This window comes from Pseudophryne corroboree, chromosome 2, assembly GCF_028390025.1.
Source record: "Pseudophryne corroboree isolate aPseCor3 chromosome 2, aPseCor3.hap2, whole genome shotgun sequence".
Taxonomy (NCBI): domain Eukaryota; kingdom Metazoa; phylum Chordata; class Amphibia; order Anura; family Myobatrachidae; genus Pseudophryne; species Pseudophryne corroboree.
Window position 1 is genome coordinate 46164232 of NC_086445.1, and position 24463 is coordinate 46188694.

General features: G+C 46.2%; 1 protein-coding gene and 1 pseudogene across 3 annotated transcripts in view; both read left to right on the forward strand.

The window, feature by feature from the left end:
- EMSY (EMSY transcriptional repressor, BRCA2 interacting) overlaps positions 1–24463 on the forward strand; it is a 79820-nt gene that overhangs the window by 35336 nt on the left and 20021 nt on the right. Inside the window, exons 11-16 of one of the 3 annotated variants that reach the window (XM_063951250.1) lie at positions 3478–3614; positions 4279–4359; positions 7148–7321; positions 8943–9129; positions 9329–9493; positions 16824–16976. In XM_063951250.1, the coding sequence (XP_063807320.1) occupies positions 3478–3614; positions 4279–4359; positions 7148–7321; positions 8943–9129; positions 9329–9493; positions 16824–16976 (897 nt within the window). Of the gene's footprint in view, positions 1–3477; positions 3615–4278; positions 4360–7147; positions 7322–8942; positions 9151–9328; positions 9494–16823; positions 16977–24463 lie in introns of all 3 variants that reach the window. The other 2 variants (XM_063951249.1, XM_063951251.1) reach the window with 2 other exon arrangements.
- On the forward strand, positions 17764–17879 carry LOC135054232 (U6 spliceosomal RNA; annotated as a pseudogene).

Consider the following 24463-nt stretch of genomic DNA (forward strand, 5'->3'; position numbering starts at 1 on the left):
TCCCATCATCTGGGCATCGCTGCCATTTTGGGTCAGTTGTTAAAAAAGAGCTCTGTCTCATGCACTTTGTTCTACAGTGGACCTTGGTTCTGGATTTCTTCCTTCGCAGATGATGTTATTCATGGGTGGTATTCTTTTCGATACCTGGTATCTCGAACTTTGGCGGAGTGCAGGATTTACTGACCAGAATAGACTCAGGGGTCAGGCATACACTTCCTCTGCAGGACAGTGGTGATTTTACAGGTGGCTCCATTCCCCCGATCTCCTGCCGGGTTTCTTCAATCTCAGATTCAATGTTATTAATCTCAGGCAGGATTGAGTTTACATAAACAGCAGTTTAGCTTCTCAATTAAAATACGAAGATATTTTCATTGGTCGATCTTTTCATTACACAATACAGATCTGACTCATAGGACTTCATTCTGTCTCGACATGGAGGGTCATACCTACAGTCAAAAGTCTCAGACATTACGGTTTTTGGTTTCAACTCTGGCATTTTCAATGAAACTGATGTCCGAAGTGGAAATGTCACTTCCGATCTACGGGCGATCTACTACGCCTTGACTCCAGCTCAATGTCTTCTATAAGGTCTGTCCACTGTGGCCTATATCAATTGTTCTGTGGCACTTGTAGCTGGAGAGCCATCGGAATAGTATCTAACATATGCAGAGGGCGGAATTTTGGATTCCGGCAATATCTGTCATCTCCAGTTGCAGAATTGGCAACTGGGAAGCGGCCTTCCTGGATCGTCAGGCTGTTCTTCCTTAATGTAGGTGAAATCAGCGGGGATTTCTGGCTTTGGTGTGTCTATGACTAGCCGACATAGACCTCAGGGCTTCTTTGGTACTGTGATCGCTCCGGGGATCCTCTTGTGGCAATCATGGATGCTGTGTCAGCTCCTTCTCACTTTCTAGCATATTTATTCTACCTCTGGCAAAATCTAGTGAGTACAGCATTTGACCAGTGGCTCTTTCGGTTTTCCTAATCCGCTTCGGATTTGCCTGTTGACTATGTTCTGCAATGCTTCAGGCCAGGGTGACCAGGGCTCCTTACAGGGTACCTTTCCGGCCAGCTTTCCACTCTCAACCTTTGCGTCATCAACGGGCTTTTGTCTCTTCTGACTGTGACGACGTGATTGTGGAGAACAACGTCATCAAGCCCTACTACGTTTCTGGGTCTCTAACCAATCACAATGCCAGAACACTTGTCATCGTTGGTGTGTATTTAACGGTCACTCAGCTGGAGTTCTTAGTCCTTTCAGCCTCTTATCTTTTCTGCAACACAGTTGTCAGAGCTACATTGTCTTCTTGTCTTAGGAGACAGGGTTCTGCTCTAGAATTTACTTTCCAGAATGGCTCCTGTTTCTCCTTTCCGGCCTCTGGACTCTTGTTGAGTTGCGGTTTCTTTTCTCTTACAGTGTTTTTGTTTATGCAGTTAGGGTGGTTTTACTTACAAACCACAGGTTGTAGCTGTTTTTTCCTCTTCAACACATTGTGCTTTCTGTGTCGTCCCGGGCTCATCCGGGGCGGGTCGGTACTTGGCCTTATTGGTTGTCGTTCGAACCTTACATATTACCTTGTTGGGTTTGTTTGCTGCGCCCAAGCGTGGCTGGCTGACCTCTAAGAACACGGTGACGTGCTGGGTTAATTCTGCTATTCAGCAAGCTTATGTTTCTTAGGCGTTGCCTGTTCCTGATTCCTTAGGGGCTCATTCGACTCGACCTGTTGGAGTCTCTTGTGCTGTTCGCGGCGGTGTATTTGTCGAACAGCTGTGTAGAGCGGCGACCTGGTCGTCCGTACATACCTTCACAAGGTTCTTCAGTTTTACATACTTTTGGTTTGGAGACCGCCTCTGTTGGGCATCAAATTTTGCAGACTGCTATGTCGTCTGTGTCTCCCTCCTCTAATTAGCTTGCTTTGGGAAATCCCATTAGTAAGTGCGCAGCGTCCCCCAGATGGATGAAAGAGAAATAGGGATTTTTGTTTACTTACCGTAAAATCTCTTTCTCTGATTCCATCTGGGGGACGCTGCGATCCCTCCCGTATATATGTTCTGTTCTGCCTTTTCCGGCTTTGCTAAACGTTAACTGAGGTAATCTGCTGGTCAGGTTGGAGATGGGAGAAGTTAGAGGGGGGAGGAGTTAGTTTTTTATAGGTTCTGTGCCAAACTCCCATCCCACACACTCTAACCCATTAGTAAGTGCGCAGCGTCCCCCAGATGGAATCAGAGAGAGAGATTTTACGGTAAGTAAACAAAAATCCCTATTTTCTGTTCTTCCATATTTATGTGGAAATGTTTATCCTTCAATGGATAATCCTATAGTTCGGGCATAAATAACATTTCTCCATCACTTATTGTCCGTTCTTTATTTTATCTTTTGGAATCTGAGAATTATGTTCCCGGTTATGCAGACGTTAATAGGACTTTGCTATATTTCTTTTTATTTGGAAACTCCCCGTAGTCTGAGACTGTGTAACTACCCTGGGGCCCTGTCTTTCTTACAAGGTGTTATGGTGCCTGCTGTGTCTCCAGACTGGGGCGCACTGCCCCCCCGGACACCTTGTAAAGGTTTACATAAGGGCCCAGTAAAAAGTCTCAGTTTATACAGGTCCCCTTATAACGTTCCAGCAACATCCTCCCTACTTTACAAGTTTATAACAGACACATTTGTGTAACACAATATATTAGCAAGTAGGGACTCCTAGTGACGTGAAAATGTAGGGACTGGGTCTTTTATATGCAGTTTACAAACTCCGGTGTTAATATTGCTACAGTGATTTGTTAGCTGCTGTTTGTGTTAATAGATTGTACTGTTAGAGTTCATTATAATAATGAGTAAAGGGTGGAGACCTCACTTGTCACTGGCTTGTAGTGCATATCTACAGCCACTAGATGGCAGTGTCTCTTCTCAGAAATGAGAGTAAACACTTTAATGAGAGTAAACATGGAAAATTCGGATCCTTTGCATAAATACTTAATTATATATTAGTAAGTGTAGAATTATGAAATGAAATCAAATTATTATTAGTATAGTCCTCTACCTAAGCTTGTTCTTCCGATCATCCCTTCCTTAGTCTAAGGTCCCCGGCTGGGTCGAGTAATATTAAACATGTTTAAAAAGTCTTGTCCAAACCAAAAACGTTTGGGATCGGCAAATCTGGCATTTTTAACATGTTTAATTTTGCGGATCATAGCTGGCTGCCGATGGACGGATCCAGTTGGCGGATCGGGGAAACAGGCCTTAACTCCCTTACCTTTCCTAGTCCTGCAGTGAACATCAGAAACAATGTATGTACATAAGTGGGTAAAGAAGGGCACATGTCTGCACTACATTCTAAGCATAAAACACCTATTTAACACTAACTAGCCCCAAAAAGGGTGAAACATTCTTTTCCGCGTTGTATACTTTCTCCGCATTGGCTAGTGGGTACAGCATACACTTAGTCGGTGCTTTAACTATTTGAATGTCTCTTTGAGGTACGACAACAAAAATTACCACCATCCCCATGACCTCTAAGCCAAACGTCATCGTGGTGCAGAAGACAACCGGCAAAGGGACCACCATACAGGGCATTCCCGGGAAAAACGTGGTGACGACGTTGCTGAATGCTAGCGTAAGTACACGGCGGTATCGGATCACGGTGCACCAGACGCCCCCACGCGTGGAGGCAGCTATTTTATGGGATAAACTACTATGCCTGCATTTTGCAAATTCCCTAGGAACTATTGACATCAGAGCGGCACTTTGTACCTCGGTGCCTCCCCCCCACCAATTATTTGCCTCCACGGGTGCACTTTCATTTCAAATTGAAAAAGCTGCATTGTAAGCGTTTGAGTTTTGATAGATTAATTGTTTCAGAATCGGCAATACAGGCCCTTTAAAGCTGCAATCCCCTTTTAAAAAAATGAGGTGTGTTCCTTTAACATAATGCACTTGGTTACCTGTAAGAGAAAAATAATTCCTAGTTTCACAGTTTAGTTTTGGGTCAAGCGGCTGTTAGTGGTTTACAGTCCTATGACACATGACGTAGTGAGCATGGAGCCTTGGAACGTCCCCTCTCTCCAGAAGACATCACACCCCCCCCACCCCCCCCCCCCCCCCCCCCCCCTTCCCCTTCCATCTTCTTTCCCATAACCAGAAAGCAGCTTCATGACTGACTGGCTCTCGCTCAGAGATCAGGTCACACCCTCCTGTATTGAAGCAGAACCTAAATGCTTCTCTTTGTGAGTTTTCTTCCAGTGGCAGCTATATCAGTTATATTAAAATCTTCCCCACAGAGCGATTTTGCAAAGGGAGCACTGAGTTATAGGAGGACCTCCTGGAAAAATGACTATCAGCTGCAGCTTCATGTTAAAGAGGTACAGAACTTAATGTTTACAAAACAAAACCAAACAAAAAACAACACGTCTATGTGGGATTGCTTCTTTAAAGGGGGAAATGCATTTAAAATGATTTGTTTATTACGTTCATAATAATGTATAGCTATAAGGGATTCAGCACAAAGAACATAAGATGACCTGGTAACGTAATTGGATTAGCTCAGATACAGGGGCAGATTTATTAAGCTTGGTGAAGTGATAAAGTGGAAGGTGATAAAGGACCAGACAATCAGATCCTAACTGCCATGTTACAGGCTGGGTTTGAAAAATTACAGGAGCTGACTGGCTGGTGCGTTATCACCTTCCACTTTATCACTTCACCAGGGTTAATAAATCTGCCCCACAGTGAGACATTGGCCGTACATATCCGAGCAGTAGAGCTCTTTGTGGCCCAATTTTAATGGAACATCTTAGGGTTTGTTTGGTGACTTTGCAAAAAGTTTTTGCTGTTTGCATTATGGAACATTTGTGGTCTGTTATGCTCTTTTCTCGCCCTTCCCGCCTTAAGAGGGGAAGTAATATCTGTTATAGCCTATTACTCACTTAGGGGGGTATTCAGTTAAGTGCCGTTTTTTTCGAGTGACACTAATTCGATACAGGGTATTGAACTGCGGCGTTTTTGCCAGTTTTTTAATCCATTTTTGCCCATGCTGTTTCACTTTTTTTTTTGTCAGATCGCCATGGGTGAAAATTGTACCAAAAACGCCCGCAGATTCACCAGAACACTTGTATCAGCGGCGATACACGTGGTTTTCGCCAGTGTCGGATTTTTCGACTAGTCGAAAAAACGGCACGGGCATTGAAGCGGTTGAATGTAAATTCAACCTAAAAATGGGCGAAAAGTATTGAGTACCCGCTAAGTGTTTTAGGTGTTTTGCCTGCTTTTGACGCATATTTCGCCCATGCCGATTCGACAAAAAAAAAAGTGAAACGACATGTGCGAAAATGGATTAAAAAAAAAAGTAAAAAATGCCTGCAAATGAATACCCTGTGTCGAATTAGTGCAGTTTTTTTCCGCTTGTTTTTCTGCGGAGTAAAATCCCTTCATGTGATAGCAGCCCTCCAAGGATCTATTCAAAGTCTATGATCTACCCCTTTATTTCACGCGGTGCGATATGCACTGTATTTTCTTCCACTATGGACTATATAGTCCATATCGGAAGAAATATTGCACCGTGTGTTATGCCCCATTTATGAGCTTCTAGAAGATGGTTTAAACTTTCAAGATGTTCTGCAGTACAGGTTGAGTCTCCCATATCCAAAAATTCTTTGGACCAGAATTGTTTTGAATTTCAGACTATTCTGTATCTTGGAACATTTGCATACCATAGAGAGATGCAGATGTGTCCTCTTACATCTTTGCTCCTAATGCTACAAGTCGCGTTACACAACGCGTGAGTGCCGTGTGACTCTGTAGCGCCGATCGTCTTGTTCTGGGTTTTTTTCCTGCCGAAATGCGCCTTAGACACAAAGTAACGTAATAGGATGCACAAGCAGCTTCTGCTGATTAAAATGATATGCAGCATGCCTATATTCTGTGTATATATGCAGCATGCCTATATTCTGTGTATATATGCCGCATATCATTTTAATCAGCAGAAGCTGCTCGTGCGTCCTATTACTTTGCATCTAAGACGCATTTTTGCAGAAAAAAAAAGCAAAGAAAGACGTCGGCGCTACAGAGTTCCGCCACAGCATGGCGCGGCTTCCAGAGCTGTTTAGCGTGACTGCAGCGAGGGTGTAAGTGGACACATCTGTATCTTGGGGATTGGACACAAGCCTAAACACGAAATGCATTTGTTTCATATACACCTTATATAGACAGCCTGAAGGTCATTTTATTGCATATTTTTCATCATTTTGAGTATGAAGCAAAGTATGTGCATTGAACCATCAGAAAGCGGAGGTGTCATTGTCGCACTTAAAATCTGGTATTTTGGAATTGGGGATACGGGAGACCCTGTATATGCTTTGCAGCCCTTTTCAGCAGATGATGTGGGTTCCTGCACCTACCTATAACTTTAATATATTGACTTGTGCCTTCTTTCCTACATCATTACGAAATACATTCCTAGATAACCCAAGCGCACAGCTCGCACAATAGTTTGTGTACTTACTTGTTTTACTATCTTTACACATTCCTCAGTCAAAGGGATGAGCGGCACAGTCTTAGGGGGGTATTCAATTAGTGCCATTTTTGGACCAGCTGAAAAAACTGAACTTTTCAGCCATTTTAAGTCGAATTCACATTTGACCTGTTCAATGCCCGTGTCGTTTTTTTTCCGACTGGTCGAAAAATCTGGCACTGGCGAAAACCATGTGTATCGGCTAATTCACCGCTGATACACGTGTTTTGGTGAATTCGCGGGCATTTTTGGCGCAATTTTCGCCCATGCTGATTCGGGGTGGGGGGGGGGGGGAACAAAGAGTGAAACCGCATAGGCGAAAAGGGATTAAAAAACTGGCGAAAATGCCCGCAAAGTGGTTAAAAAAACGGCACTGTGTCAAAATAGTGCCGTTTTATGCGATCAGTTGGAAAATACGGCACTTAATTGAATACCCCCTTAGTATGACGCGTTATTACCAGACCGAAGCAATTCCCAGGAGAACCGTAAACCCCAGTAATCGGATCTCCTATTCTCACCGTGCTGTGTGGACTTACAGGGATGCGCTAATCAGATTTTTTAATGCATTTGACATTTTCACGCTGAGTCCGATATCGGGCAGATGATATGTTGTATATTGCTTTTATCTTTCTGTTTTTTAGGGCGATAAAACTCTACAAGCTATGTCAGCGGGAACTAAGCCAGCGATCATCACCGCCACCCGCCCCATTACAAAGATGATCGTCACCCAACCCAAGGGCCTCGGATCTGTCGTTCAGCCAGCAACTAAAATCATCCCCACCAAAATAGTGTATGGCCAGCAAGGGAAAACCCAGGTACGTATACACTGCGCTTCCTCCGTATGGCTGGTGGTTTTAGGGAGACCAGCCATAGACTAGACAGGACCTGGCGGTGTTATAATGAGTTAGAATAAGAATCCATATACTGTTATTTACGGATACAGAGACAGATTTGTAGCATCACTAACTGGTATTCTGTTTTTTATCATCTGCATAGCTGGGAAATCCAGTGTGTATGTAGGCCCAAAAACAGGTCTGGATTTGGTCAGTGTGTGATTATATACTGAGTTTTGATTGGGCAGGATGGGCGTTCCTCTCGGCTGATAACTGTATAGGGTGCGGTAATGGAAGGTTAACCTTCTCGTGTCACCAAATAAACACGTAACAGAATTCTTTGTTCTATTCCGCTAGATGTCACTTTTTTGGATCTATATTCTGTTAAGGTTTTCTTTCTTACTGTATATAAACTGGACGATGCTGACAATGAAAAGGGGTTTAGCTAACATAGGAGAAATAAAATGCACGGACACTCTTTCTTTAGGTCGCTTTTCCTTTAAGTCGCTTTTCCTTTAAATGGAAAGCCACCTTCACACATTTCCATGTATTATAACACCATTATGCTCCTCCCTGGCTGTCTCCCCTGTGTTACCCCTGTCTGTCTGCCCCTCCCCTCCAGACTGTAAGCTCTCATGAGCAGGGCCCTCTTGTGCTCCTCCCCTGCCCACATTTGCGCCAAACCTTTAGGCCCAACTGGCAGCGCTACCTCTGTGGGCACTCTGCATATGAAACAGTGTCCATACAGCTTGTATCGCGTGCTGCAACATTTGTAGTGTAAGTCTTCTGCATTATTTTTCCTCTTGTTTTGTGTGTACTGTTTTGTGTGTACTGTACTTTGTAAAGCATTACTTAGAGCTGCCCATTTTGGTGGTCAATGTGTTAATTTGGTATTTCTGTGAGATCTGGCTGGCCAATGACTGTGACTGGAGGAGAGGACAGGGCTTTCCTCCAAGAAAATGGAAAGATCTGCCGATTTTATTAAGTATTTATTGTACATTCTATTACTATTCGTATAAGACTGGGTATTACGGACTAAACCATTATACGTATTTGTATGTAGATATCTTCATGTTTCACCATGCTCTTTCACTCACCTGCAGCAATTGCCTTGTTAGGAGGGGGACACTTCTGTAACTACACAGAGAGGCAATGACTGACAGCTAGGCGGACTTGCTCTGCTGAATGCATGGTGTAGATTGGTGGGTTCATATACAGGGGCGGGATCCAAATCTAACTCTCTCTGCAAATGTTATATCTGCCCCCCTTGCAGTGCACATGGTTGTGCCCAATTGCTAACAAACTTGCTGCTGCGATCAACTCAGAATTACCCCCAGTGTCTTAAAGACGAGCAGCAGTGGATTGTAACAGCGTGGGGAGCGAATGTTGTTTTTTTTGTTTTGTTTTTTACGGCGCTGAGCTAAAGTCAGGTTGGCACGGTTACACTGTGTTTTCCCTTCATCTGAATTTTTCAGTTTCTGCGTTAAGAGTCCACAAAAGTGAACGGCAGCCTTTAACACTGCTGACCATCCTGCTGCTTGTCATCGTCAAGGAAGCGTGAGCTACAGTAATAAAAACTGACCTTGTGCTCTCTTATCCTTAGGTCCTTATAAAGCCAAAGCCGGTCACTTTCCAGGCCACCGTCATGAGTGAGCAAACCAGGCAGCTGGTTACTGAGACTCTGCAGCAGGCCTCCCGGGTGGTGGAGACCACTAGCGCCACCATCCAGGAAGTGAAAGAAGACACGGAGAGTAGCTCATCTTCCACTGAATCCTCGCAAAGCTCCCAAGGTGCCACAGTCTACATGTCAAGTTATGCTCAGGTTTTATACTTACATAAAACACCCCGAAGCCCCATTTTGGGGAAACGTCCTCTCCCTGCTTTTGCTCACATTGTTCTGTGGCAATGGCTCCTATGTGTTTGTGGGTGGTGTCCCCGTTAATAGATAGTGGATCCATTAGATCTTGTTTTTCATTTTTTTTTTCTCAGATTCCCAGCCCGTGGTTCACGTCATTGCGTCTCGGGGTCAAGACTGGTCAGAACATGAAATCGCCATGGACACCACGCCTACGATAATATACCAGGACATAGGGGGAGAGTCTCAGTCTGCTACGTCCACCATCAAGGCTCTGATGGAGCTCCAGCAGACCTGTGGTACGTACAGATAATGGGGCACGCAAAAACTTACAGTATAGCGAGTGATGTGCGCCACATCTTCAGTAACCTGTGCAAAGCCTTGCAACCTGCTGCCTCCTTTCCGTGAGGTTTTTTCCCTGTAAGTCTCCATGGTATAGAAGACAGATAGGACACCTCCTGAAATCTGAGGTATAATGTCCATTGCCTGTTCCATCTCATAAGTTGTAGGGTGGCATCGCCCTGTTCATACTTTTATTTATTTATTAACCGTTTCTTATGTAGCGCGGCGTATGCCGTTGAAGTTCAGAGTCAAGGATGACACCTAGGCAGCGAGTTTGTGGGGTAGGGATGATTGCTGAGTTACCAACAGTGATAGAGATATCAGGTTGGTAACTACTATTGGCCGGGGGAAATATAATTAATTCTGTTTTGGAAATATTAAGTTTGAGGTGGCGAGATGTCATCCAAGATGAAATGGCAGAAAGGCATTCAGTGACCCGACCCAATACAGATAGAGACAAATCAGGGGAGGATAGGTAGATCGGAGTATCATCTGTGTACAGAGGATACTGAAATCTAAGAGAGCTGATTAGTTTACCAAGAGATGTGGTATAGATAGAGAAAAACAGAGGACCTAAGGCTGAGCCTTGCGGTACTCCAACTGATAGAGGTAGCGAAGTAGAGGTGGAATCAGAGAAACGAACACTGAAAGAGAGATTAGATAGGTAGGATGAGAACCAAGAAAGGACTTTACCCATAACACCTAGGGATTGTAGTGTTTGCGTGAGAAGAGAGTGGTCAACCGTGTCAAAAGCAGCCGAAAGATCAAGGAGAATAAGTAGTGAGTAATGTCCTTTAGATGTAGCAGTGACCAAATCATTCACTACCTTAGTCAGTGCTGTGGAGTGTGGGGTACGAAAGCCTGACTGAAGTGGGTCCAGTAAGTTGTGCGAGTTAAGAAAGTTTGTGAAGCGAATGTAGGCAAGTCTCTCAAGTAGCTTGGAGGGGCGGCAAGGGTTTAAACAAGGGCATGTTTAAACAAGGATAAAGAGATACCAGTAGAGAGAGAGAGTGCAGATTTTAGTTAAGGTTGGGCTGAGCACAGGAGACGGCTTTACTCATTTGTGAGGGAATTAGCTCAAGGGGAGAGGTAGTAGAGTAGGCAGATGAGAAGAGTGTAGATACTTAATCTTCGTTTGTGGGATCAAATGAAGAGAAGGTGTTAGACGGTTCAGGAAGGGAATTGAGCAGGTCACTGGCTGAGGAAAGGAATTGAGCAGGTCACTGGCTGAGGAAAGGAATTGAGCAGGTCACTGGCTGAGGAAGGGAATTGAGCAGGTCACTGGCTGAGGAAAGGAATTGAGCAGGTCACTGGCTGAGGAAAGGAATTGAGCAGGTCACTGGCTGAGGAAAGGAATTGAGCAGGTCACTGGCTGAGGAAAGGAATTGAGCAGGTCACTGGCTGAGGAAAGGAATTGAGCAGGTCACTGGCTGAGGAAAGGAATTGAGCAGGTCACTGGCTGAGGAAAGGAATTGAGCAGGTCACTGGCTGAGGAAGGGAATTGAGCAGGTCACTGGCTGAGGAAGGGAATTGAGCAGGTCACTGGCTGAGGAAGGGAATTGAGCAGGTCACTGGCTGAGGAAGGGAATTGAGCAGGTCACTGGCTGAGGAAGGGAATTGAGCAGGTCACTGGCTGAGGAAGGGAATTGAGCAGGTCACTGGCTGAGGAAGGGAATTGAGCAGGTCACTGGCTGAGGAAGGGAATTGAGCAGGTCACTGGCTGTGGGAGAACATACCATTTCATTCAGATCTTATCAATCTTGTACTTGAAGTAGGAAGCAAGATCTTGCACATTGATAGTGGTTGGTGAATTGGGTGAGGGAGGGATGATAAGTGCTTTAAATGTATTAAATCTGTCATACTTTCAAATTGACCAGTGGGCAGTGGTTTACAGTCCTACACCACATTGGAACCCTACAACACGTCTAGGGTACCTAATCGGGACTGCAAATAAAGGTAATATGAAGAAGGTGGCAGCAGTACACACTAGTGCCCAGATAGACTGCTAGACCACTATCCACGTCTGTCCAGTGCCGTTGTTCCTTTGAAGGTAGCTCATGGTAAGGATAGCATGGGTGACCACTTGCATATCACTCCTAAAGGAGCCGTCTACTACTGGACAGCCACCTCTAGATATGTGCTTATTAAGGTATTTCCCTCGGATTCCCGGCTAGTCCTGCATGCAGCCTCATTGTGCCCAGTGTCCACTGTAAGCTTGTCACTTACCTGGGGCAAGGTGTATCGGGATGCAGTTGATATGCCGGTGGACGGGATCTCGGCGGTCAGGATACAGACGCCGGAAACATGGCTGCTGACAGTGCCGCCAGTCGGAATGCCGGCTAACGGGCTGTTCCCACTCGTGAGTACCGAGCCCGCAAGGGGCTCCATTGCGCTCACCACCAGTTATTATACAGTATATACAACATAGCCACAATTAAAGGTTCCTTGTTCAGAGCGGTCTGTAGCTTTGACAGTTGGAACGCCACCAATTTATACTCTGAGGCATGGTGAGAAGGATCTTGTGAAATGTAGTTCTAAAATTTTCCCGTGGTGGAATACAGTACGGTGCATGGTCAAAAGCAAGAAAAGGCTACCACCTTTCCCACTGCATGGTCCCCATGCTCGCCTGACCTTCTACCGTGTGATATTTGGCTGTGGGGTCCCCCCAAAGTCTATAGAAGAACTCTACCTTAATGGAATATAAATGTCAGGTCCTTACTATTGTTTTGTGAACTTTTACAAGAGGTAAAAATATAAAACATTAAATTTTTGGTTTCTCATAGATTTCTTAATTTTTTTTTATTTTTATACTTTTTCTTTAGTTTTACCTTGTGCAGCGTCATACTTGACTCTCTACAGGCAGATTTTAGAGTTACATTAATTACCGCGGAGTCCTTCTCCCCATGCCTGGAGTTGTATACTTGCTAAATGTGGTGGCATTCCGCCTATTATTTAGGTCTACCGGTGGCTTTGAATAGGGGAACTTTAATGATGGTCACGTTTTACCAGAAGTGTGTGACTTGTCACTGGTTGCAGACGGCCTGCGTCTTTGGCTCTATAATGGTCTAAATGCCAGAAATTGGCCCTATAAAATCATTCGGGGCAGGCATAAAGGAATATGGGCTCAAATTAAGAGTGCCATAGGCCGGTGGTTGCTGTAAAACAGGCTGCAAAGAAGCTGGAATTGATCCGCCACTCTGTTATTTTAGGTTTTCTGAGTTGACCTATAATAGCTGCAGTGGTTGAGGGATATGGAGATGATGATTTGGATCCAAAGCAGTTATTTCTTAAATAGGTTTATTCAATGAAGGACATACATGTCTAGCAAATGTTTAACAAAGCGTTCTAAGAATTCGTGTGACAAGGGAGAATGATTTACAGTTGTGCCAGGAATCTCAGAGGATAATATAAACCATCCAAAGGATGGTATTCAATTCTTTTCACCCCCTTCCACACCCGTTCTGTTCTGCCCTCGGGGGCGTGATATCATCATTTCAGCTTGCTACCCCCGTAGTAGCGAGGCACCCAACCCTTTACACAGCTAAACCTGATTACTATGGGTGCGATAACGGGGATTATTTTAGAAAGGAGATTGGGCGGTATTCAAATGATATATCACGCCTAAAGAGTTTACAAACCTGATGTCCCCCAATCGTGAGGTTAGATGGGTTACCTGTGGTGTCGTTCATGTGACAGCCGTGGTTCCGATTGGTCCAGCTGGCGGCATGTTTGCGCGCAGGTGGGCCGAAGCCAGGAGCCTGCGGTGTCAGAGTTATCCTTTAATGAGAATGCTGCGTTACTATGATGGCTAAGTGTGTTGATAGCTAGTCTTGCTCCTTGCAGTAACAATATAGGGAGTCATTTTTACTGTATGAATAGTAGTATATAACTAACTAAATACTATACCTGTAGTAATTGATACATTTATATGTACATCTGTCCGACATGCCATCTGTTCCGTCCTCGGGTTACCATCTTGAAAAGAGTTAGCGGGTGATTATTTTTTATCACCAATTTTTGCTGGTAATGTTATTTATAGTCAGTGTTTATAAAGCACCAACAGTTTACACAGTGCTGTACAGACAATACCAATGAAGAACATACTAATGACGCAAATTGTGTTACAAACATAGAATTTAACGGCAGGTAAGTACCACTTGACCCATCTAGTGTCCTGCTACTTACAGTGGAAAGGGGAATAAGAGACACAGGATGGGTGCCAGTAGGTTGAATCTGTAGAGGATATAAAGTGTATTGGAGATAGCCTGCCTGGGATCTTGGTAGCTCTCTGCGAAATGTAACTTTTCACCACTTGACTGTCTAGAAAATGAATGGAGAGATTATTTTGTTATCACTGGAATGCATGAAAGGGCAATAGGATTCGAATTTGCTAAATTATCCTCTAGGCTCTTAAAATTGCAGGTTTTTTTTAGTAATCACATCTCATTTCCTTTTCTTGTAATGGGAAATGTGATCTGGCTAAATTTGCTAAAATTAAATTGCAAAAATATTGCGGAGGGAGCCCTGTGATAATAACACCATCTTCAGATGGCAGTTTGCAGGCTTTCCCTCTGGTTCTACTACCAGTGTTCTGCTCTGATAGGCAAAGTAGAGCTCAGAGCCTGTGCCTTTGATCAGCCTTGTGTGTTTAAATAGACCACAGGCTGATCACTGAAGAAAATAAAAAGTTAAAAAAGAAAATAATAAAATAATACCTGCACGGATTGGTGCCCAGTTCCTTCTCTGTGTGTCCCTGGTCAGCTGATGCTGTGAAACTCCTGGCTAGCATCTCCGTATATAGCACAGATCAGTGCTGATTACCCAGAGTCGCAGAGAGAAGCCAAACACCGATCCATGGCTGCAGTAGCGTGCAGGTAAGTGTTAGTAAGAAAAATACCCTGATAAGTGCAGTAAGTGGATTCGCAGGGACAAAGCTTTCCGGCAAGCTCTGTCCCTGCATGCGATATTTGGTACATCCTTTACGATGTGTTGAGTTATCGCATTACGGATTTATCACATCCCATCCATATCTGAGATACACATTGTGTTTGTTGGGGACTCTGGACTTTTTGGTGATTTAGAGCCTCAGCCTGTAGTTAATTTAAAGTCCCCACTAAGGGTCGGATTCATTTGGAAACTTTGATGCAATTCACTGAGTTTCACATACTGCGCATGTGCCATAGAACGTAATCGCAGACTGCACATGCACTGTACCATGCAGACACACGGACAGACTGAAAGTGCTGATGGATTATAATGCATGGTGGGGGGAGGGGGTGCTATTAAGCTGACGCATACACCTGATTTGTCTAGAGGGAAGTTGCAGGCGTGTAGGCCCGACTTCCTTGCTTGTTCCCCGCATGCGGAAGGATGTGGGACACCTTATTCAGACGGATCATTTGCAATCAGCATGGGGTGGGTAAAGTCCACATACTAATGTCGGTCGCAGATGTAAAATTAGTGGGCAGGATGGCATTTTACGTGCAGGTGCCCGGATATTAAACGGCCACTGCCGGACAGGGGAGCAGCTAGGGATGTATCGGGTGCAGAGCCAGGCTGTAAATGTGAAGCTCCCTCCCTTCTATAGCCAAACCCCACCGAGAAATACATGATAACTCCTTACCCATAGTAGTAGAGTGCATCTGCACTAGGGGGGCCTCTGGCAGGTGGGCTTATAACTTTTTTACTTTTTTATTTTATTTCTTTGAGGCATAGCTGAGCTAAACTAGTTTGGGTTAAATCCATGGCTCCATCTATTTGATCGGAGAGGGATTTTGGATCTACAGAAACCCCCAGCAGATTCCGATTCAGCACCACCATTCGCAGAGACTTAACAAGACACCTGGCTCTGTGTGAAGACAATCAGTCATTTATCATTTTGGGGGTGGATCTTCCAGTGATGAAGGACCATAAGGAATTGGGATTCTATATAAAGCCTTTCTTGGTCCAAAAAGATAGATGGACCTTTTCTGTCCATTTGAACCTTAAACGCCCATTTTTCAAGGTACAAGATGGAATTTCTGAGGTCTGCAATTATCAACACAGAGCGAAGTCCGTTTATTATTCTCCACGTACATCAAGGATGCGTTATCTGCATGTTCTGCAGGCCACAAATGAATGATTTGGAGGAGTGAATGTAATTTCTTACCCGGGCGGTTGGTTGATGAAAGCCGGATCCCCGATCTTACTCCAAGCAGACTTGGAGAGTGGTTTGATGCCTCATTCTTACAAGGTTCGGACCTCCGCTCTCTGCTCTTTCAGAAGAAACTGACAAGTTTTACCTGAAGAGGAAACGTTTCTCCTGCAGGGAGTGATGCGCGTGCACTACATACATTCCCTGCAGACCCTCTGGTGGACCAGAACCTAGTATTGATGGTTCTGCAACATTCTCCCTTCCAGCCCTCAAATTCAACCAACATTGGTAACCAGGGGATCCCAGTCTTCTTGAAAGACGAGGATTTCCTGCACTTGCTGCAAGGGTCCTGGAGACCTATGGGTAATAGGACATTGGATTGCCCTTGAGTGGTTGACACACATCGAAGCAGGCAGTTGCAAGATGGATTACAATCTGTCATGCCAACATTGGAGTGGCAAAACCCGTGGTTGAATCCATGAAGGACCGGTCTACCAGACCAGTGAGCGACATGGAGCCTGTGTTGAGCAGCTACCTTGACCGTGGTTTGTACTTTTCAGTATTCTAAAGGGTCAGACTGGCCCACAGGGCTACGAGGGTAATTTCCCCCCTGCCTGAAGGGCCCACCCCCTCCTCTATAGGTCAGATTCCAGACTGTGCACTCACATTATGCATTGGGTCAGTTACCTGGTGGAGCAGGACCACTGATAAACATCTGCATCCATTGGGGGACAATTTTTTTAATTTCAAAGTTTTTTTTAAGTTTTCCATAAAAAATAAAATGTGTCCTCTTATGTTTGTAATCCTTTCTCCCCTGTTCTGTTTGGGATCTAGAATGTTAGAAGAAACAGACTTAGTGGAGATTTTAAACTAAGGTCCAAACTTTCCTGAAGCTCCAATATCCCAAAGGTCCAGTGTCCTGCAGTGGAGTCGTAGACCAGGCTTTAACATAAGTATCTCTGTAACTGGTTTCCGACTCTCCTGTCCAGCCCCCTGGTATAGCCGCTGAGGGTCTTCACTCCCCTTTTATAAAATTTTTTAATCTTATTTTTGTGTCATTTTAGTATTCAGTCAGGTTAATGGTATCTCGCCAGTCAGGTGCTAGCCATGGTCAGTCAGTGGCTCATTCATATCATTGCCCTTTTGTTCTTCAGTGAAAGACAGAGCGGACTGTAAACCCCGCCAGCCGACCATTGACCTCAGTCAGATGGCTGTTCCTATCCAGATGGCCCCAAATAAACGTCAGGCTGAAAGTGCTTCCATTGCTGTGCTGGAGTCAGAATTGGTTGCAGAATACATATCTACAGGTAGGGGGCGTCATATAAGCCAGTCATTGATAAGATTGAGTACCTGTAGCGGAGAGAGACTGTTAGGGCATCCACAAACAGTACTGTCACGATTTATGCGGTTGTGACAAGGAATACTTACTGTGGGTGAGATGGAGAGAGATAAAGTACCAGCCAGTCAGCTTCTATCTGTGTTTCTCCTTCATCCACTAGGGGCCACTGGAGCGTAGTTACAATGGGGATATAGTAGGCAGTAATTGGGAGCTGGCACTTTAAAATTCTCAACCTGTGGCTAGCTCCTCCCCTACTATCTCCCCTCCAAGCCAGTCTTAGTATGTGCCCGATGTGAGCTGGTTCACTTGGGTTTAGCTGAAGAAATTTTTCTTTTTTCTTTATTATTTTATTTTTCTTTCTTACAGACTGGCAGCTCTGCCACTGCCAGTCTGCACCGTGGGAGCTGCCGGCGGGGTCCCATCGCAGCTGCGTGCGGCTAGGGATGGGCCCCGGCTGAGGGAGACACTGAGCTCTCCTGAGTCGGCGGACACCGCTGCGTGCGGCGCGTGTCGCGGCCACTCCATCCAGCAGAAGATTCCGGCAGCATGGCAGCGGTGAGTATCAAAAATGGCCGGACACCGCTGCGTGCGGCTCGTGTCGGGGCCACTCCATCAGAAGATGAGTACAAAAGGGACCGGACACCGCTGCGTGCGGCGTGTGTCGGAGCCTCGGGGTCGAGTTGGAGTACGCCTAAAGTGTGGTGAGTACAAACATCCCCCCTTGTCACTGATGTATGTTTTATCATGTGTTTGAAGTGCTTGCTTCGGCAGCACTAAATTGGAACGATATAGAGAAGTTTAGCAAAGCCCCTGCGCAGCATGAGCCCTGTGCAAGGATGACATGCAAATTCTTGAAGCGTTCCATATAATCCTGACCAGAATTAAACAGTTTCAGTTTTCAACATAGGTATGGTCCCCTATACTCCAGTCATAGAAGGCTGGAGTGCATCAAAGGCGCTTAATAATTTGAACTTGGCGCCATTATATGGGGGGCGGAGCTTCAGCCCGCTCTGTAAGCGGGCTCAGCGCTCTTCACTACCCGGCTGCAGAAGGCAGCCGGGGGATACACAGTGAGAATAGAAGCTGTATGCCAGAGTCTAAGGAGCATACTTAGCACATTATTATTTGCAAAAGTGAGTCATTATTGCTCACACAGCTAGGCTCCAGACTCTGGCACACAAGGTCACATGGGACTCGGTGCATGAAACGCTCCCCGGCCACAGCTTACAAGCGGCCGGGGAGATACAGGGCGCTTCCCGCTTATGGTAGAGCAGGTTTAAATTTGGCGCCGAAGCGGAGGGGGCGGAGCTAACTCCCGCTCTGTTCGGCGGGCTAAGCGCACTCCGTCCCCCGGCCGCTACAGGACACGCCGCTGCACTGTCACACCGCTCCCCGGCCGCTGCAAGCTCCCTTCCCTCTCCGGGCTGTTCAGGGAGGATAAAGGTAGGATGTGGGGGTGAAGGCTATTCCCGCTTTGCTCAGCGGGCTCCCGGCGGCGGATCGCAGCGTTCACTGCCTCTAGACACAAATCCTGTCTCAGGGGGGGTTTTTAAATTTTCTGTGCAGGGAGTTGCTGACATTCCTCCCTGCAGGAGAGTCCTCTGACAGGCATTTCATACAGGAGCCTGCTCTATTACAGGAGCTGGGGCTCATCTCATAATGATTCAAAAATGTGCACAATTTATTTACCATACATATACTACAGTATTTATCTACCCTAATGGGTTCACATACAGGGTTGGATTCACTGTGGGTGTGTATATATATATATATATATATAGATGTGTATGTATGAATATATATATATATAGATGTGTGGAGGTATGTATATAGATATATGCATACAATGCCGTATATAGGGCAGTGCGGATGGTGTGGTGGTTGGCGTTGCTGCCTTGCGGCATGGAGGGCGTGGGTCTGGTTCCTACCAGTGCCCTACTTTTGTGTAGTTTGTACAGAGGTGTCCACATACATCTTTAAGATAAAACAAACCACTTCCGCAATGTTTTCTAATAACAAAATACCTCCTTGCCACATAACAATTTCCCCCATCTTTTCTCACAGTCTGGTCACCATTTTGAAAAGCCAGCGGAACCTCCGAGAAACATCTGGTGCACCTAAATTTAGCGGTACACTACATACAGTGTGGTCTTCCCTTTATTATTCCTTGGCTAGTTACTAATGCTATTTGTAATTTGGGGAATGCGTGTAAGGCATCAGACAAATAGCGCTGCGGCTCAGTACGCTAGTAGCGGGTATCTGTACAGGGGGACCAGGGTTTGAAAATAAAGAAACTTTAAGGGGAGCCCCTATAGCCTAGGGCTAAGACTCCTGTCCCACAGCGCAGCGCTACTGGTTCAGGTCTCCGCTGCTCCAGAAAGTTTATTTGATGTCGGTCACTATATATTATAGTGCAGACTTTACATATGGCTGTGTTTCTTTAACCCACCTTTTCTCCTCTCACCTGGGATAGTTAAAGAATTCCCTCTTAGGTGTGAAGTATGCGGTGGAGCCATCTGCAGAGCCCTCCACGCGCCTGCAGGACACTCCTGTTGAACAGCTCAGATTATACAGGTAATGTCACTATTAACCAGAGATCTTGTACGTCATTTCACCTCTCCAGGTTTCTAAAGGAACCTTGCTAACCTTCCAGGTTACAATACTAATGATGTCTGTTTTCTGTGGAGTCTGAACCAGTGTCTCAGAATATCCAGGTGCATTATACAGCAGTTCGTCTGGTACTGCAGGTAAAGGAGGCGGACACGTCAAGTCCATCAGGGTTCGACGCCAATGACGAAATGACAGCGACTGGCCCAGTCTCGGATGAGCTGGGCAGGCTCCGGTAGGCGGCCGTCAGACACCCGAACACACAAAATCAGGTATCAAACAATGTTTGTTTTCCCTACCCTCTTCCCACAGTCGTCAGGAGATGGTATCAGAACCTTTCTAGGATATACCCCTCGATGTACCGCCGGTCCAACAAGCTGCCGTTTTCCTGAGCAACCTTGTTCAGGGACCCATCGAAGACATATACGGCAGCATGTTTCTACCTTGTCCGGAACAGGTAGGTTGTGGAACAATTGTCCTCTAGGTTACAGGATGTTTCACATCAGGATCAATTGATACTTTGGTACAGGTCCGAATCACGATTCTGCTCTATGATCTTTGAAGGTCACCACGTCTGCAGACTCGGACCCTGCATTTTCGCTTGGGCTGTCTTAAACCGTCGACCTCTGGGGCTGCGACTGTGACAGGTGAACATGTAATCCTACGGGGCAGATGGTTCAGGGGAAGGAACTTTCTGCAGGATTTCTTGAACCATTGGAGGTAAGTCCACTTTGCTTTCTCCTAATACTGCCCCAGCTCCAAGACAGACCGTTACCGGTCTTTCCTTTAGATTTTTCCGTGACCCTTCGGAAACTTTCGACTCCACACGGGCGATATTTCAGTCGCCAGGGGATCTCAAAAAAAAAAAAAAAAAAAAAAAAAAGAGCTGAAGCAGAGGTTCAGCATCATCCTTATAAACCCACTACAGGTCAGACTTTCCTACCACCTGGAGGGTCCCAGGGTAGGCGCAGGTCGGTGGTCCTATGGGAAGAACTGAGAAGGCTGGGGCAAACTAGATTTCGGAACAACCATCTCAGGAGTCCCTCGGCAGGGGGCGGCCGATTTACGATGACAAGAGTCATACTGCAGGCGGCGCTCCATATGCTTCTAACCGCAAAGAGTGTTGATCCCTGTTTTTCACATATCATTTGAATCGGGACAGTTCTCAGGCCTTTGTTTTCTTCTCACGTTCCGAAGCCAGTTGGCTCGGCCAGACCTATTCTGGCCTTACAATCCTTTCAGTCTGTGATTGCTTTTTTTTTTTGAACAAGAAAGGGAGTTTTTACGTGTCCCTTGTCTTCAGAGATGCCTGTTTACTGATTTCAGTTGGACGGGCTTTTCTCAGATTCACATTACAGGATTCTCATTTTCACTGTCAGTCCTTTCCTCTCGGTATCTCTTCCGCTCCCACAGAGTTCAGGAAGATCACAGAATAACTCTTTCAAGGGCAGAAGGTGACGTTGGTTCCCTAAATGGACAATCTACTGCTGCTTTCCCACTCTGTACATTAGGTGGCTTCTGAATATCCGGAGGATCCAGGAGCTTATGGTTCAACACAGATCCAATTTATGCTCCTCATAGACGTTTCTCAACTTGGTCCGTCAGAGGATTTTTCCTTCCTCGGCACCAGGTACTCTATTCCTTCAGTCAAGTTGCGACGCAAGGAGTGGTCGCCTCCATTCCTCTCTGAGCGGGGGACAACATTCCTCTCTGAACGGGGGACAACATCCCTCTCTGAGCGGGGGACAACAATCTTCTTTCCGGGTCAAGCCACCAGGTCAGACTCCCGGGGGAGAAAACATTCCCCGGAGTTTTGTCAGCTGGTCCGCTGTGGGCGGAGATTTCGGATCGACCTCAGGGCGTTCTGACTGACTTTTTAACCCTTTACTACTCTCGGGCGTGAGCTCGGGCAGTAGCCGAGGAGGCCCTCAGGGCTCCGGGGAGTTTTCTGGTTATTCTATCCGGCCTCCCTTTTTAATTTCTACCTCCGGTTCGGTAACACAGGAGGGGATTATGCGTGCTAGTCCTCTCGGTGGCTCTGGTTGGGCCACAGATGTCTTGAAGATACAGATACACCTGTTGTCAGTAGAGGAGCCTATGCTACTACCTCGACTGGACTGTCCACTTCAACAACTTTTCCTTGTTCAATCTTAAACTGGTTCCGTGTAACCGTGTGACTGTTCACGAGACCTCAGAAGGGAGTAGTTCCCTAGGTTGGTTAGGCCTACCGGGCCCCGATTTCAGAAGTCTGTTACCTCTTCTCGCTTTTGCCACTTTTGGAAAACTGTATCGGACATAATAAGCATAAAAGGGGTTTTCCCCTTCTTTCAGTTACCATTCAGCCGTCATCTTTGGTTTCTCTGGGAGGTTTTGCTCCGCTGCGCTTCATACCACACTGACCTGAATTTTAGGTCTCTGTTTTTTTCGGTTTTCTTCCAAAAGAGATTAGCCTAGCGGCCGTAGGTTCGGCCTCTTTTTCAGGGAGTGCTCTATGGCATCTCCCCCGGCTGAGTTTCGGTCTCAGCGGTCGTTTCTTCCTGAGGGGATGTCCATTTTTCCGACAAATCTGACACTAGTGTTTTTTGGTCCTCTTTGAATGTTGTCATGGCTCGCCGACTCTCCCTACAGAGGTCTTCGGCTATTCGACAAAGTGTTTTCTTCTTGGTGCTGTACAATGCTCCCGTGCTAAATAGCCGGGGTCCCAACATACGCTGGGCCGTTGGATACATCTAACCATCAGACAGTCTTCTTGGAGGTTGCTAGGGAGCCTCCGTATTCCATTTCAGCGCACTTAACGCGCGTGGTAAGACCTTTGTGGGCGGCTGCCCGTGGGGTCTCCATAAATAGTTTGTCGGGCGGCTACTTGGTCGGACTGACATTCCTATTGTCAAATTCTACAAGTTTGACACTTTTGCGGCCTCTGCATCACAATTTGGCCGAGCAGTTTTTACAGGACTCGCAGCGCTCTCCCGCCCGTTTTTGGGAGCTCTGGGACGTCCCCATTGTAACTACGCTCCAGTGGCCCCTAGTGGATGAAGGAGAAAACAGGATTTTGGTACTTACCGATAAATCCCTTTCTCCGATTCCACAGGGGCCACTGGACGCCCGCCCAGCGCTGTTCCTCCTTGTTTTTTGCTTAACGGTTTGCAGATCACCATATGACTGCTTGTTGAGTTCAGGCTAGCCTGGTTTTTTGTCAGGTTCTGTTCCAGGTTTAGTTTGGGTTATCCTGGTTTACAGGGCGTCATTAACCTCCTCTACCTTAAGGTTTGTTTATTCCATCTCTCATCGGGCACAGTTTTACGTAGACTGGCTTGGAGGGGAGATAGTAGGGGAGGAGCTAGCCACAGGTTGAGAATTTTAAAGTGCCAGCTCCCAATTACTGCCTACTATATCCCCATTGTAACTACGCTCCAGTGGCCCCTGTGGAATCGGAGAAAGGGATTTATCGGTAAGTACCAAAATCCTGTTTTTTTTTTTTTTTTACGCAGCCTGTAAAGTGACCGTTAAGAGCTGATTTGCTGGTACTTTACCTCTCACTGCTTTATCTTTCTCCAAAGTTTGATGCGTCTCCCTCTGAGTGAACGAACCTGTATGCGCACACTGTCTGAGCCGTGTTTGCCCTGTCCTGAAGTTGTAATGCTTACAGCGGCTATCTGTGTTAGTGCTGGAACCCTGTGCTGCGGGGAGACGTGCCGGCAGGTGAATGAAGTCAAAAAGAACAAGTGGGATGAGCGCTGGGAGTGAGTGTTCCAGTAATAGCAGCTGCTACAAGGAGAGTCACTCCTTATACATAGACACATATAAACACAATTTAGCAGTGCTGGACAATATTAAATAATATATATGTGGACTGATTGCATTAGCTGTAAATATTTATTTTATTGATACACCATAGATATAAAGGATGTATAGAATGAATTTAAAAAAGTCGAAACGGCCATAAAAACAATTTGTGTAATCTGACAGCTCTGCTCCTGGGGACAATATTTATAGAGTCCGGTCCTATGAAAGCTTTGCACTTAAGTTGTTAAGCTCTATTATCCTCAGGCACAGAGGCGTAGCTATAGCAATCACCATGGGACCCCCCTGGCTGACTGCTGAGACTGCCCCCCCCCCCCCCCCCCCCCCCCCCCCCCCCCCCCCCCCCCCGTGGACTACGCACAAACACAGAAGTTTTCCCCCACCCCGCAACCCACCCTGTGGATTACTCATGGAGACACTCTCCCCCCCGTGAACTAAGCAAAGACCCCAGTACCAGCAGGACGGCACTCACCATCGGTGCCCCGCTGCCTGCTTTTCATTTCTCAGCAGTGTACTGCTCCGCTCTTGGTCCCAGCCGGCTCTGTCTCATCTCTCCTTACTGACGCTGGGAGGAGGAGGCGTGGCCACGGTCTGGGATGTCCCTGCAGGCTCAGCCACGCTTCCTACCAGCATCAGGACTGAGGAGACGGAGACGGCCGCCAGAGCAGCAGCACACTGCTGAGATAAAAGCAATGGGCCTCAACAACTAGGTGCAGGAGGAGGGCCGGGCCCCTGAGGCTGCCTAGGCCCTGTAGCAGCTGCACCTATTGTAGCTACGCCCTTGCTCAGGCAGGCTTTTGTTATGATGAGCAATTATATTTACCATTCCACCATTAGCGTAGATGTCCACTTGTATATTGGCGTGGCGATGGATGCAAATTTGCTGGAAACTGCTTCACAAGCCTCCTTCCATTTGTGGAGTAGTTGAGCTATTGAGAATGAAGTGCAGTGCTGGTTCGGACAGTTCTTGTAAAAGTCCCTGGAGTCTTTTTAAAGTGCTGGTGGGGTCCTCCTTACATGTTTCGCTGCTTGTCCCCAAAATGC